The 14,146-nt window shown below is 44.4% G+C and overlaps 1 protein-coding gene and 1 long non-coding RNA gene across 2 annotated transcripts in view; one reads left to right on the top strand and one right to left on the bottom strand.

The window, feature by feature from the left end:
• LOC110538131 (G protein-activated inward rectifier potassium channel 1-like) overlaps positions 1 to 14,146 on the bottom strand; it is a 36,014-nt gene that overhangs the window by 12,821 nt on the left and 9,047 nt on the right. Inside the window, exon 2 of the mRNA XM_021624744.3 lies at positions 953 to 1,169. Coding sequence (XP_021480419.1) covers positions 953 to 1,169 — 217 coding nt within the window. The remainder of the gene's footprint in view (positions 1 to 952; positions 1,170 to 14,146) is intronic.
• On the top strand, positions 3,766 to 4,666 carry LOC110538132 (uncharacterized). The gene is made up of 3 exons (XR_016485229.1): positions 3,766 to 3,843; positions 4,040 to 4,182; positions 4,320 to 4,666. It is a non-coding gene; the product is annotated as an uncharacterized LOC110538132 (long non-coding RNA).

Genomic DNA, 14,146 nt, shown 5'->3' with positions numbered 1-14,146 from the left:
TCCTGCCCAGTGAGAAATACAGTAAAACTTCAGCTGAACCCCCAGCTTATTTATCTTAGTGACATTCGCGTCGATGAAAACCATCCCGCAGTAATAAAACGTCCCTCGTAATTCAATCAGGAAGCCATTCCCTGGTGCTGTCCTCAATACCCAAAGTCCACCTCTTCACTGCTCGCTCTGTTTACCACTGAACGCATCCTAATATCTGCTACATTCTTACAGGGTTTGGGAGATTAAGAGAGATGTGTTAGTCTGACTCTATCTCCAGAATCTGGATGGAGATATTGCATGGGGATATGTGGCAGGTTGACATGAAGAGGTAAGACTGGTAAGCACATAAGAATACAGTTGAATTTGAGTTCAGAGGATAGAGGTGCGAGAGAGGGATAACATAATAGCAAGCTAAAGGGTGGAGATAGGGAACGAGCAACCCACTGAATGGAAAGAGGTGGAGAAGAAAAGGATCGGGAAAGGACTCAAGAGTGGAAGGATAATCAAATAAAGGCCCAGTGCACTCAAAATTAATTTTCTCCCTGTGTTTTATATCATATTGTACAACAGCTGATGAAACTGCCACTGTAAATATTTTTTTTTTTTTTTTTTACCAATGTTATGACCTTTCAATCAGCAGGTTTGAATGGGCGGGAGTTTTGGCTTTCCATCGTGAAACTTGCTTGAGAAATAGGTTTTAGGCCCAAAATTTTTGTTGTTGCTATTTTGAATGTAAATCTATTACAGTAAGATACTGCATTGTTACGCAGAAATGATTTGAAATTGACATAAAAATGGCTACATTGGGCCTTTGAAAAGGAGGAGCCTCTTTAGGAAGAAGAGAGTAAGGGGTTAAAAAGAGGATAAAGGGTAGTGAAAGAATAGTCCATTAAAAATGAGGAGAGGGTAGGAAGAAGAGAGTAACGGGTTAACAGGAGGAGAGAAGGTAGTAGTTCGTCACCTGTGGTCTCCACAATGCCCTCCAGGATGACAACAATCTCAAACTGCTCGTTCATGAGGGATCGCTGGGACAGGTCAAAGAAAGGGCTCTTAGGATTGATCTCATGGCAGATGGTGAGAGGTGACACTAGGAAGAGCTGGTCCGCACCCGTCCCAAAACCCACATCCAGCTCACACTGGTCCAGGGGTAGGAACTCTCCCTCCGGGGTCTGACGAGACTGGGAGAGAGGGTGGGAGAGAGAGGGAGGGGGAGGAGAGAAAGGAGAAATAGGGGGGTGGGGGGAGAGAGCGAAAGAGAGAGAGTTTTTTTTATAGACTTTAAACTGTAGACTTGCATTTTTCCACTCTACCATGGCCTCTATTGGAGTCACTCTGCAGTGCTATTAAGATGATTGTAGATAACAGTGTGACTGGAGCAGAGTAGCCTGGAGCCTATCAATCTTCTCTACACCACCACATGCTGTTTGTCTTGTTGTTCATTTCCTATTTTCTTCCCTTCAGGAGGTGGGTGAGTGGACAGCACATAAACCAAAACAAAGTAGGCAGCCAAAAGTAATATAGGAACATTTCAGGACATGGGGGTGCATACATTGATATATGATAGAACATTTATGTTTTAGGTGCCATGGCCTCCAGCACAACGTACCTCCTTTCTCTTATCACCCAGCACACCATCCCATCCCCCTCCCCTTATCTCCAACCCAGGGAAGCACCACACATCTGTGCTAGGAAAAAGCCACTAAACTTTGCTAGTTTCCCCGCTCTCCAAGGTGAGACACGCACACATACATACACTCCTTCTCTCTATTTTGCCCCGTACCACGTGGGAGCACCAGAGGGCATTCCTTCCTCTAAATATTCAAGGCTGAAAGTTGAGAGAGGCAAAGGTCGAGTCATGCGTCCTCCGAAACATGACCCACCAAACTCTGCTCCTTAACACCCGCCCACTTAACCGATGTGTGGGAGGAAACACCGTTCACCTGACAACTGAAGTCAGCCTGCAGGCGCCAGGCCCGTCACGAGAGGTCGCTAGAGCGCGATGAGCCAAGTCAAGCCCCCCCCCCCCCCGGCCAAACTCTCCCCTAACCCGGATGACGCTGGGCCAATTGTACACCGCCCTATGGAACTCCCAGTCACGGCCGGTTGTGGGATAGAACCCGGGTCGGGTCAGTGGCAAGCCTGGCCCTTCACATTAATTTGCAGTGGATTAGATGAGGAGGTGGTGAGAAATCCCTGTTTGGACAGACCCAGCCTGCGGCGTGCTAACTGGTGCAGAAGCATTTCATTGCCCAGATGAAGACAGGGCACAGCGCTGGGCTCTCAGCTGCCTGAGCTAAGCTGAGCTGGGCTCCTCTCTTTAACTCTCTCTGTCTCTTTCATTCTCTCTCCCTCTTTCTGAAGCCTTCTCTAATAGTTCTCTCTCTCTGTGTCTCCCTCCGCCTCCCCTCTCTTTTTTCCTTATACCCCTCTCTGTATCTCTCTCTATCTGTAAGTCTGTGCACAATGCAGCTGCTGGGATTTTCCGTGAGGAGAATAAGAGGGTTAATGAACATGAATGGGCCAATCAGCAAAAGCCATAACAAAGCCAGCTCCCCACCACTGTTTCTGTAAAAAAAAACTGAGGGATAGGGCTGGATTCACTCTCAAATTCATAGACAGAACTATTGATGCAGGGACTGACCATCCATGATATTAAAATGATAGTTTTAACCATAACTATACAGTGGTTTTTTTACATTTATTTCGTTTACAAACGTTGGAGTAAAACAATCTTATATTTTAGGTTCTGATGGGGTACGATAGTTAAACTAAGCTAATCAGTTATATTCTTCAAGACTCAAGGGGAATACATAATTAATTGATGTCCAAAAATGGATGTAGCAACTGCTGATTGGCCATTTAAGACATGCTGTTTGTCAGAAATGTAGGTTTTGTGTTTCAAATCGAAGGACAAATGAGTGTGGAGAGTTGCAGAATTGTTTCTATTCCCACTGTTTTGGAGTGTTATTATTCACATTGAACGTCACAATCTTAATTTTCTTTTATGTTTTTCAGGTTTTTTCACATTCTTTCTCTCTGCACAGTAAGTCTCCAAAACTGAGGGAAAGATTGTTACTGCAGTTTTCTCATCTCAGTTTCTTATCTCAACCTTCCTGATAATTGGGACGATGTGTCAGCCTCACCACCTACACACACCTCACCTCTAACACTTCTCTACCGCACACACACACGCACACGCACACACACACACCCTGCACACTGCACCCCCACACAGTCCCACTCCTCCACTCAACACACTGCTGTTGCTGTTTTAGGATCCTCTTATCCTGCCTCCTACCTGCTATATGAATCTCAAGAGCATTTCCAGTACTTCCAGACCAAACCATAGAACCTGTAGTGAGTGGGCAGTAATTTTTGACATGTGTATGTACAGTATATTATACAGTGCCTTGCGAAAGTATTCGGCCCCCTTGAACTTTGCGACCTTTTGCCACATTTCAGGCTTCAAACATAAAGATATAAAACTGAATCAACAACAAGTGGGACACAATCATGAAGTGGAACGACATTTATTGGATATTTCAAACTTTTTTAACAAATCAAAAACTGAAAAATTGGGCGTGCAAAATTATTCAGCCGCTTTACTTTTAGTGCAGCAAACTCTCTCCAGAGGTTCAGTGAGGATCTCTGAATGATCCAATGTTGACCTAAATGACTAATGATGATAAATACAATCCACCTGTGTGTAATCAAGTCTCCGTATAAATGCACCTGCACTGTGATAGTCTCAGAGTCTCAAACCTGGTGACCTCCGCCACCTCTCTCTGCTTCAACCCCACCTCCGAGATCCTGGCCATCGCCTCCAGGGCTGACGACGAGGCTGCCCGATTGGTCAGTCTCTCTCTCTCACACACACCTAATGTTGTCTTTGTCATCATTACAGCTACACCTGGTCTCTTGTAAAATAAGAGGTTTTATCGCAGCATGACTTGGGTAGTAATAAAGTTTGAATTGATTTAAAATGAAGTAAAACCATGTCACTCTTTCACTGTCATCAAGTGTCATGTGTCTACCCTTCTCATTTCAGGTTCATATCCCCAGCTTCACAGTGTTCTCCAACTTCCCCATGTTCCAGAGGAAAACTATATACAGAGCCCATCGCCTGGACTTCTCCCCAAACAGCGGCTTCTTCTCCATGGCCAACAACAAGGGCCATGCCCCTCTCTTCAGGTGAGTCTCTTGTTTTTCCTTTTTTTGTGTGTATATTTTTCTCAGACTGCAGAAAATAAAAACATCATCATTGATACAAATAAATATACAAAATATCAGAATTATAATTTGGTTTAATTTTCTCAACTACATTTCAGGTTGTTGCATTACAAAAACTTTTGATGAAGAGCATCCCAAGCAGGCTCGTAATCAACATCAAGACACCAAGCTCCCTCAATACAACTACCATTGTCTTCAAGAAGATATTTTACAATGAAAAGGACTTGAATTGAGATATCGGTTATGCTTATTACATCTATGAAAGTGTCACAGCAAGATACCATGTCTTCGTTATCCTGTTTTTTCCCCCCCTTCAAATTTGAGTAATTACATTTTTTTTAAGTGTTCTGTTTTCAAAATGCACATCCTGTATATTTATTTCTGTCTACTTTAGGGTTTTACAAATTGTTTGTCTAATGGATCAAATAAAACTTAATTTCCTTGATACTTGGCTATTTTTATTCTTTCTGTTTCTCGATATCTTGGCGAACAATAACATGATAGATTGACTATAATGCTTAAACTAGTATAGAAAAGCTGTCAAACTTGTATGCACTATAGCCCCATTAGTCTATTCTCTGTTGCCCTGAGAATCTGTTTGCTACCACTGTGAATTCCATCTTGACCAAAGCTGATAGTGTTAATTCCGCATTTTGTTGTTACAGCCTAAATTCTAAATGGATTTTTTTTTTTGCCAATCTACACACAATACCCCATAATGACAAAGTGAAAACATGTTTTTGAAATTTTTGCAAATGTATTGAAAATGAAATACAGCAATATCTAATTTACATAAGTACTCTGCCTAGAGCTGGACCTCTGACCAAACTGATGAAAAAAGTCAAGGGGTATGAATACTTTCTGAAGGAACAGCCTATCTGACCCAGTTTATCAGCAGAACAAGACCAAGGCCAGAAAGGCACATCAGAAAGGGAAGCTAATATCAACCCTTACTTTGCATTCATGCTTACATTATGGCTCAAGAACAGTTATTGATGGTGCTATTTGCACTGTGAAATTGCATGTTTTTTTGTTTTTTTTACTACACCGAAGGGACCTACCTCCCTGCTGAGCCACAGCTTTGAGAGAAACACCTACACATACACCTACAGACCTCAAATGAATGACAGTCACAGCACCATGTGTTACATACTTTAGATCCTCATTTATGACGTCAGTCAGGATAGGCAGCATTCCAACACCTACATTTCTCATTAGTAAAAGCACTGTGTCCTCCCCAAGGCGCCGTTGTCGTTTGTATCTGCATTCAGCCAAATCATATCTCTCCTTGTGTTTAAGTGCGTTTTTATCACATTTATTGTTTTGGTCTGTCCTGAGGTATTTCTGTAATATAATAGGCTGGAGAAATGCCTTTATGATGAATGAACCTTAACACCAAACAAACAAAAGTGTTTTCCCCTGTAGTCCCCCTAATGCAGAAACGAACAAACTATAACGGGTGGGAAGTACTGAAACAAATAATGAGCCTCATCAGCATTTTACTTTGTTTTTGTTCTCATGAGGGTGTCTTGAGAGTCAATAAGTATATTTGCCCTGCAGGTCAGACATGGAACATAGCTGCAATTGTGAAATGAATGGTAATTTGTGTAAATATAGGTTTAGGATCAACACAGGTTCTGTCTATTCTCTGGTCTGTCTGACTAATTTACAGATTGCGATTTCAGCAGCAGGTTGCAGCTGTGTAGTTGATGAATCTCTGAAAATAATCACAAACTCCTTGATCTGTCTCTTATATATGTGCTAGTAGCAAAATGATCTACAGTATTTAGCAATATCTTCTTACACAGTATGTCTCTTTTTCACACGCATTTTAGAAATACAGTGCCTTTAAAAAGTATTCACACCCCTTGACTTTTTCCACATTTTGTTGTGTTACAAAGTGGGATTAAAAATGATTTAATTGTCATATTTTGTCAATGATCTACACAAAATATACTCTTAACTGGCACAAAAATTCTACTTTTTTTATATTAATGGAAAATAAAATACTAATATATTTTGATTTGGTAAGTATTCAACCCCCTGAGTCGATGCATGTTAGAATCAACTTTGGCAGCGATTACAGCTCTGAGTCTTTCTGGGTAAGTCTCTTAGAGCTTTACAAAGCTTTACAAACCAGGATTGTACAATATTTGCCCATTTGTTATTTTAAAAATTAATCAAGCTCTGTCAGGTTGGTTGTTGATCATTGCTAGATAGCATTTTTCAAGTCTTGCCATAGAAGATGTTCCTAATGTTTGGTATACTCAGTGTATATTTGGCCTTGTGTTTCAGGTTCCTGGTCTTCCTGAAAGGTGGATTTGTCTCCCAGTGTCTGTTGGAAAGCAGACTGAACCAGGTTCTCCTTTAGGACTTTGCCTGTGCTTAGCCCTATTCTTTTTATTTTTATCCTTAAAAAAAAAACTCCCTACTCTCTGCCGATGACAAGCATACCCATAACATGATGCAGCCACCACCATGCTTGAAAATATGATGAGTGTGACTCAATGATGCATTGTGTTGGATTTGCCCCAAACATACTGTATATATCTCACTTCTAGTCCTTGGGCCCATGACATCAAGAGCGTCTTACATGGAGCATTAACAATGTGCTTTTGACGTGCCAATGTCCCTAAGTACAATTTGGCCTTCTTGGCAGAGTTGCAAAGAAAAAGCCATATCTTAGACTGGCCAATAGAAAGAAAATATTAAGATGGGCAAAAGAACACAGACACTGGACATAGGAACAGCATCCCAGAGTCACCTCTTCACTGTTGACGTTGAGACTGGTGTTTTGCGGGTACTATTTAATGAATCTGCCAGTTAAGGACTAAGGACTTGTGAGGTGTCTGTTTCTCAAACTAGACACTCTAATGTACTTGTCCTCTTGCTCAGTTGTGCACTGGGGCCTCCCACTCCTCTTTCTATTCTGGCTAGAGCCAGTTTGTGCTGTTCTGTGAAGGGAGTAGTATACAGCGTGTACGAGATCTTCAGTTTCTTGGCTATTTCTCGCATGGAATTGCCTTAATTTCTCAGAACAAGAATAGACATGAGTTTCAGAAGAAAGTTATTTGTTTCTGGCCATTTTGAGCCTGTAATCGAACCCACAAATGCTGATGCTCCAGATACTCAACTAGTCTAAAGAAGGCCAGATGTATTGCTTCTTAAATCAGTACAACAGTTTTCAGCTGTGCTAACATAATTGCAAAAGGGTTTTCTAATGATAAATTAGCCTTTTAAAATGATAAACTTGGATTAACTAACACAACGTGCCATTGGAACACAGTAGTGATGGGTGCTGATAATGGGCCTCTGTACGTCCTATGTACGTAGGTATTCCATAGAAAATCAGCCGTTTCCAGCTACAATAGCCATTTACAACATGAACAATGTCTACATTGTATTTCTGATCAATTTTATGTTATTTTAATGAACAAAAAATGTGCTTTTCTTTAAAAAACAAGGACATTTCTAAGTGACCCCAAATGTTTTAACGGTAGTGTATATATGTATACATACATTTCTATTTTCCAATGGGGCTATACATTTGGGTGAGGTTTTATTCACGCATGAGTAGCCTCGTTTCACTGTCAAAAATGCAATTAAACTATCTAGTGTTCATCGTAATTGTCACGACTTCCCCCGAAGGTAGCTCCTCTCCCTGTTCGGGCGGTGCTCGGCGGTCGTCGTCGCCGGCCTACTAGCTGCCACCGATCCAAACAATGTGAAATTCAGGTAGCCTAGTCAAATAATTAACATCCAATCACATTTCTTGTTTGTTTCACAATAACAAATATTTTGCATCTTAAAAGTCATAGGCATGTTGTGTAAATTAAATTATAATAATAATAAGAAGAATAATAATACATTTTTAATTTTAATTCCAGGGTTGTAAGGCAACAAAATAGGAAAAATGCCTAGGGGGTGAATACTTTTTCAAGCCACTGTACATTCCCGAAACGGACAACACAAACAACTGGATTTGTTATTCCTTTCATGCCCTGCCTCCAGTCCACTTACCGATATCTGAACAAGAGAGCCTCATCGAAATTGCAACAAGCGGTTCTGTGAAAATGTAATTTAATCAGAAGCCACTGCCAGATTTCTGGATTGGGCTGCGCTCAGAGTTTCTTGCAACCACGTACCTATGTGAGAGTGGATTCCCGGCCCTCACTAGCATGAAAACTAAATACAGGCACAGACTGTGTGTGGAAAATTATTTAAGACTGAGACTCTCTCCAAATAAACCGAACATTGCAGAGTTATGTGCTTCCTTTCAAGCACACCCTTCTCATTAACCTGTGGTGAGTTAGTCACAATTTTTGATGAACAAATAAGCCATTATATGTAAGATGGCTAAATAAAGAGAAAATTATTGATTATCACTATATTATTATCTAACACAACTGATTACCACACAAGATTACTGATTACCACACAAGAATAAAATGGTTAAATATTCTAAACATATGTTTGAGACTACATTGTAGCAGTCTACTGGCTATGTTAGAATTACAGTTAGTCTGAACGTCTGAGCTCCAGGCTACTGCATTTTGAGTTTAATCCTCACATACAGTATATAATTTAGTCATTGTGCTGCCACAGAATGAATTTTGAGCAAGGCCTCAAAAAAGCTTTTACATACCAGAGGTGGGAGAAAATTTCTATATATTATTGAAACAATGTTGCAATTGTATGTGAGAATGCTAACAGGTGTGGTTCCTGTGTAGGCTACAGACAAGTGCTATCCAGGTCTGAAACATTTGCTCTATGTCTAGTTTAAGACGCATAAAGTAAGGTGGAATCCCAAATTCAAGGTTCCAATACTTCGATGGGACCCCTCCCCAGATCCCAACAAGTTTTCACTACAAGTCCTGTTCGTTTGCAGTGAGTACTCACTGTTTAGTGTGCTGGCCCATGTAATAATTCCTTGAAATGTGTTATCTACAGGACCCCCCCCCACAGCCTCTCTGCGTACTGTTCAAAATGTTCTCTTGTGCCCTGCCTACAAGCCAGGAACCTAGTCCAGTCCGCATGAGATGGACCCCGAAGAGCGAGCAAGTTTGTTTTTCACTTAGAGTTGAAAGCAAAAGTAATTGCCATACATCTCGCATTTCAAGAATATACGCATTGTACTGGGTCTTCACCCGTTCTCACCATGGTGGAAATGGTCCAATATCATTTAAGTGAGAGATGGTCTCACTGCATATTACCCTGCGCAACATGAGACTGCTTCTGCATTGTTTGTAAATGTCCTAATGACTGAAATAGGAGCAGCTGCTGCCCTAAATGGACTCGCTAGTCTATGAGGAGTGCGACAGCAGCTAGGAGTTTGAATATGAGGGCAGCATAACATGCGTTTTGGAGTGTGGCTGGACTCTCCTCAGTTGTCTGTAAAGCCAACACCATTATCGGTATCTGAAACGTTACGAGTGCCTGAATGCTCCAATGTCTTGACACTCTTTTTTTAACACTTTACATTGCGGCTTCAAAAGCGTCAGCTCTTACTCTAAATAATGTTGTCCGAAAATAATTATGACCATTCTTATCTTTCTTGATCAGCTTTCGAGCCAGCTCATGAATACAAGATTTGCTTAACTCAAAAAGGTCTATATCCTTATCCATACTGAACAAAAATATAATATTCAAGGGTTATTCTTACTTTTTACTATTACTAATTGTGAAGATATCGAAACTATGAAATAACACATATGGAATCATGTAGTAACCAAAAAAGTATTAAACAAATCAAAATATATTTCAGATTCTTCAAGGTAGCCACCCTTTGCCTTGACAACAGCTTTGCACACTCTACGCATTCTCTCAACCAGATTCATGAGGTAGTCACCTGGAATGCATTTCAATTAACAAGTGTGCCTTGTTAAAAGTTAATTTGTGGATTTTCTTAATGTGTTTGAGACAATCAGTTGTGTTGTGACAAGGTAGGGGTGGTATACAGAAGTTAGCCCTATTTGGTAAAAGACCAAGTCCAAGAACAGCTCAAATAATCCAAGAAAAATTACAGTCCATCATTACTTTAAGACATGAAGGTCAGTCAATCCCCAAAATTTCAAGAACTTTGAAAGTTTCTCCAAGTGCAGTTGCAAAAACCATCAAGCGCTATGATGAAACTGGCTCTCATGAGGTCCGCCACAGGACAGGAAGACTGAGTTACATCTGCTGCAGAGAATGTCACGCCCTGGTCTTAGTATTTTGTGTTTTCTTTATTATTTTGGTCAGGCCAGGGTGTGACATGGGTTTTTGTATGTGGTGTGTTTTGTCCTGGGGTTTTGTTAGGTATTGGGTTTGTGGCTTAGTAGGGTTATCTACCATAGTCTATGGCTGTCTAGAGTGGTTCTCAATCAGAGGCAGGTGTTTATTGTTGTCTCTGATTGGGAACCATATTTAGGCAGCCATATTCTTTGAGTGTTTTGTGGGTGATTGTTCCTGTCTCTGTGTTTGTTTGTTCACCAGATAGGCTGTTTAGGTTTTCTCACGTTTGTTGTTTTGTATTATGTTCATGTTTGAGTTTTTCCTTTATTAAAGAACATGAACACCAACTACGCTGCATTTTGGTCTGATCCTTGCTACACCTCCTCATCAGAGGAGGAGATAGAAGAAAACCGTTACAGAATCACCCACCACAACAGGACCAAGCGGCGTGGTGACAGGCAGCGGCAGGAGGAGCAGCGATCACAGGACTTCTGGACTTGGGAGGAGATATTGGACGGAAAAGGACCCTGGGCACAGCCTGGAGAATATCGCCGCCCGAAAGAAGAACTGGAGGCGGCGAAAGCGGAGAGGCGCTGGTATGAGGAGGCAGCACGGCGACGCGGATGGAAGCCCGAGAGTCAGCCCCAAAAATGTATTGGGCGGGGCTCAGAGGGAGTATGGCTACGCCAGGTAGGAGACCTGCGCAAACTTCCTGTGCTTACCGGGGCGCTAGAGAGACCGGGCAGGCACCGTGTTATGCTGTGGTGCGCACGGTGTCTCCAGTGCGTATCGGCCGGGCTAGAGTAAGCATCGAGCCAAGTGTCATGAAGCCGGCTCTACGCATCTGGTCTCCAGTGCGTCTCCTTGGGCCAGCTTACATGGCACCAGCCTTGCGCTCGGTGTCTCCGGTTCGCCTGCATAACCCAGTGCGGGCTATTCCACCTCGCCGCACTGGCAGGGCGACCGGGAGCATTCAACCAGGTAAGGTTGGGCAGGCTCGGTGCTCAAGAGCTCCACGCATCAGCCCTCCGGTGGCAGCTCCCCGCACCTGGCTTCCTGTGCGTGTTCTCGGCCCAGTACCACCAGTGCCAGCACCACGCATCAGGCCTACAGTGCGCCTCGCCTGTCCAGCGCTGCCAGAGCCTTCCTCCTCTCCAGCGCTGCCGGAGTCTCCCGCCTATCTAGCGCTGCCAGAGCCTTCCTCCTCTACAGCGCTGCCGGAGTCTCCCGCCTGTTCAGCGCAGTCAGAGCCTTCCTCCTCTACAGCGCTGCCGGAGTCTCCTGCCTGTTTAGCGCTGCCAGAGCCTTCTGCTTCTACAGCGCTGCCGGAGTCTCCCGCCTGTCCGGAGCTGCCAGTCTGCAAGGAGCTGCCAGTCTGCAAGGAGCTGCCAGAGCTGCCAGTCTGCAGGATGCCGCCAGAGCTGCCAGAGCTGCATGATGTCTCCAGAGCTGCCAGTCTGCCTGGATGCCGCCAGAGCTGCCAGTCTGCAAGATGCCGCCAGAGCTGCCAGTCTGCAAGATGCCGCAGCCAGAGCCGCCAGTCAGCATGGAGCGGCCAGAGCCGCCAGTCAGCATGGAGCGGCCAGAGCCGCCAGTCAGCATGGAGCGGCCAGAGCCGCCAGTCAGCATGGAGCGGCCAGAGCCGCCAGTCAGCATGGAGCGGCCAGTGCCGCCAGTCAGCATGGAGCGGCCAGTGCCGCCAGTCAGCATGGAGCGGCCAGTGCCGCCAGTCAGCATGGAGCGGCCAGAGCCGCCAGTCAGCATGGAGCGGCCAGAGCCGCCAGTCAGCATGGAGCGGCCAGTGCCGCCAGTCAGCATGGAGCGGCCAGTGCCGCCAGTCAGCATGGAGCGGCCAGTGCCGCCAGTCAGCATGGAGCGGCCAGTGCCGCCAGTCAGCATGGAGCGGCCAGTGCCGCCAGTCAGCATGGAGCGGCCAGTGTCGCCAGTCAGCATGGAGCAGCCAGTCAGCATGGAGCAGCCAGTCAGCATGGAGCAGCCAGAGCTGCCAGTCAGCCAGGATCTTCCAGATCCGCCAGTCAGCCAGGATCCGCCATTCAGCCAGGATCCGCCATTCAGCCAGGATCCGCCATTCAGCCAGGATCCGCCATTCAGCCAGGATCCGCCAGTCAGCCAGGATCTGCCAGAACTGCCAGCCAGCCAGGATCTGCCAGAACCACCAGCCAGCCAGGATCTGCCAGAGCCAACTACCTGCCTGAGCTTCCTCTCAGTGCTGAGCTTCCTCTCAGTGCTGAGCTTCCCCTCAGTCCCGAGTTACCCCTCAGTCCCGAGTTACCCCTCAGTCCCGAGCTGCCCCTCAGTCCAGTGGGGCCCTTGGTGAGGACTACTAGGCCAAGGTCGGCGATGAGGGTCGCCTATCTAAGGACGCAAAGAAAAGGGACTAAGACTTGGTTGGAGTGGGGTCCACGTCCTGAGCCGGAGCCGCCACCGTGGACAGACGCCCACCCGGACCCTCCCCTATGGGTTTAGTTGTGCGGTCGGGAGTCCGCACCTTGGGGGGGGGGGGGGGGGTTCTGTCACGCCCTGGTCTTTAGTATTTTGTGTTTTCTTTATTATTTTGGTCAGGCCAGGGTGTGACATGGGGTGTGTTTTGTGGTGTGTTTTGTCCTGGGGTTTTGTTAGGTATTGGGTTTGTGGCTTAGTAGGGTTATCTACCATGGTCTATGGCTGTCTAGAGTGGTTCTCAATCAGAGGCAGGTGTTTATCGTTGTCTCTGATTGGGAACCATATTTAGGCAGCCATATTCTTTGAGTGTTTTGTGGGTGATTGTTCCTGTCTCTGTGTTTGTTTGTTCACCAGATAGGCTGTTTAGGTTTTCTCACGTTTGTTGTTTTGTATTATGTTCATGTTTGAGTTTTTCCTTTATTGAAGAACATGAACACCAACTACGCCGCATTTTGGTCCGATCCTTGCTACACCTCCTCATCAGAGGAGGAGATAGAAGAAAACCGTCACAGAGAATAAGTTCATAAGAGCTACCAACCTCAGAAACAACAGCACAAATAAATATTTCACAGAGTTCAAGTAACAGACATGTCTCAACATCTAATTTTCAGAGGAGACTGCTTGAATCAGGCCTTCATGGTCAAATTGCTGCAAAGAAACCACTACTAAAGCAATGCCAAGAAACACGAGCAATGGACATTAGGCTGGTGGAAATCTGTCCTTTGGTCTGATGAGTCCAAATATAAGATTTTTGGTTCCAAACACCATGTCTTTGTGAGATGCAGTGTAGGTAAACGTATGCATGCATGGTTCCCATCATGAAGCATGGAGGAGGAGGTGTGGTGGTGCTGTGCAGGTGACACTGTCTGTGATTTATTTAGAATTCAAGGCACACTTAACCAGCATGGCTACCACAGCATTCTGCAGTGATATGCCATCCCATCTGTTTTTCACTTAGTGGGACTATCATTTGTTTTTCTACAGGAGTATGACCCAACACACCTCCAGGCTGTGTAAGGGCTATTTGACCAAGAAGGAGAGTGATGGAGTGCTGCATCAGATGACCTGACATCCACAATTTGTTTTATAATTTTTTGGTTACTACATGATGCCATATGTGTTATTTCATAGTTTTGATGTCTTCACTAATATTCTACAATGATGAAAATAGTAAGAATAAAGTAAAACCCTTGAATGAGTAGGTGTGTCCAAACTTTTGACTGGTACTGTAGATCATACAGTTAGCTCA

Source organism: Oncorhynchus mykiss, chromosome 12 (assembly GCF_057628025.1).
Source record: "Oncorhynchus mykiss isolate SJ-2025 chromosome 12, ASM5762802v1, whole genome shotgun sequence".
NCBI lineage: Eukaryota > Metazoa > Chordata > Actinopteri > Salmoniformes > Salmonidae > Oncorhynchus > Oncorhynchus mykiss.
Note: the sequence above shows the minus strand (reverse complement) of the source record. Positions and strands in the feature narration are given on the sequence as shown.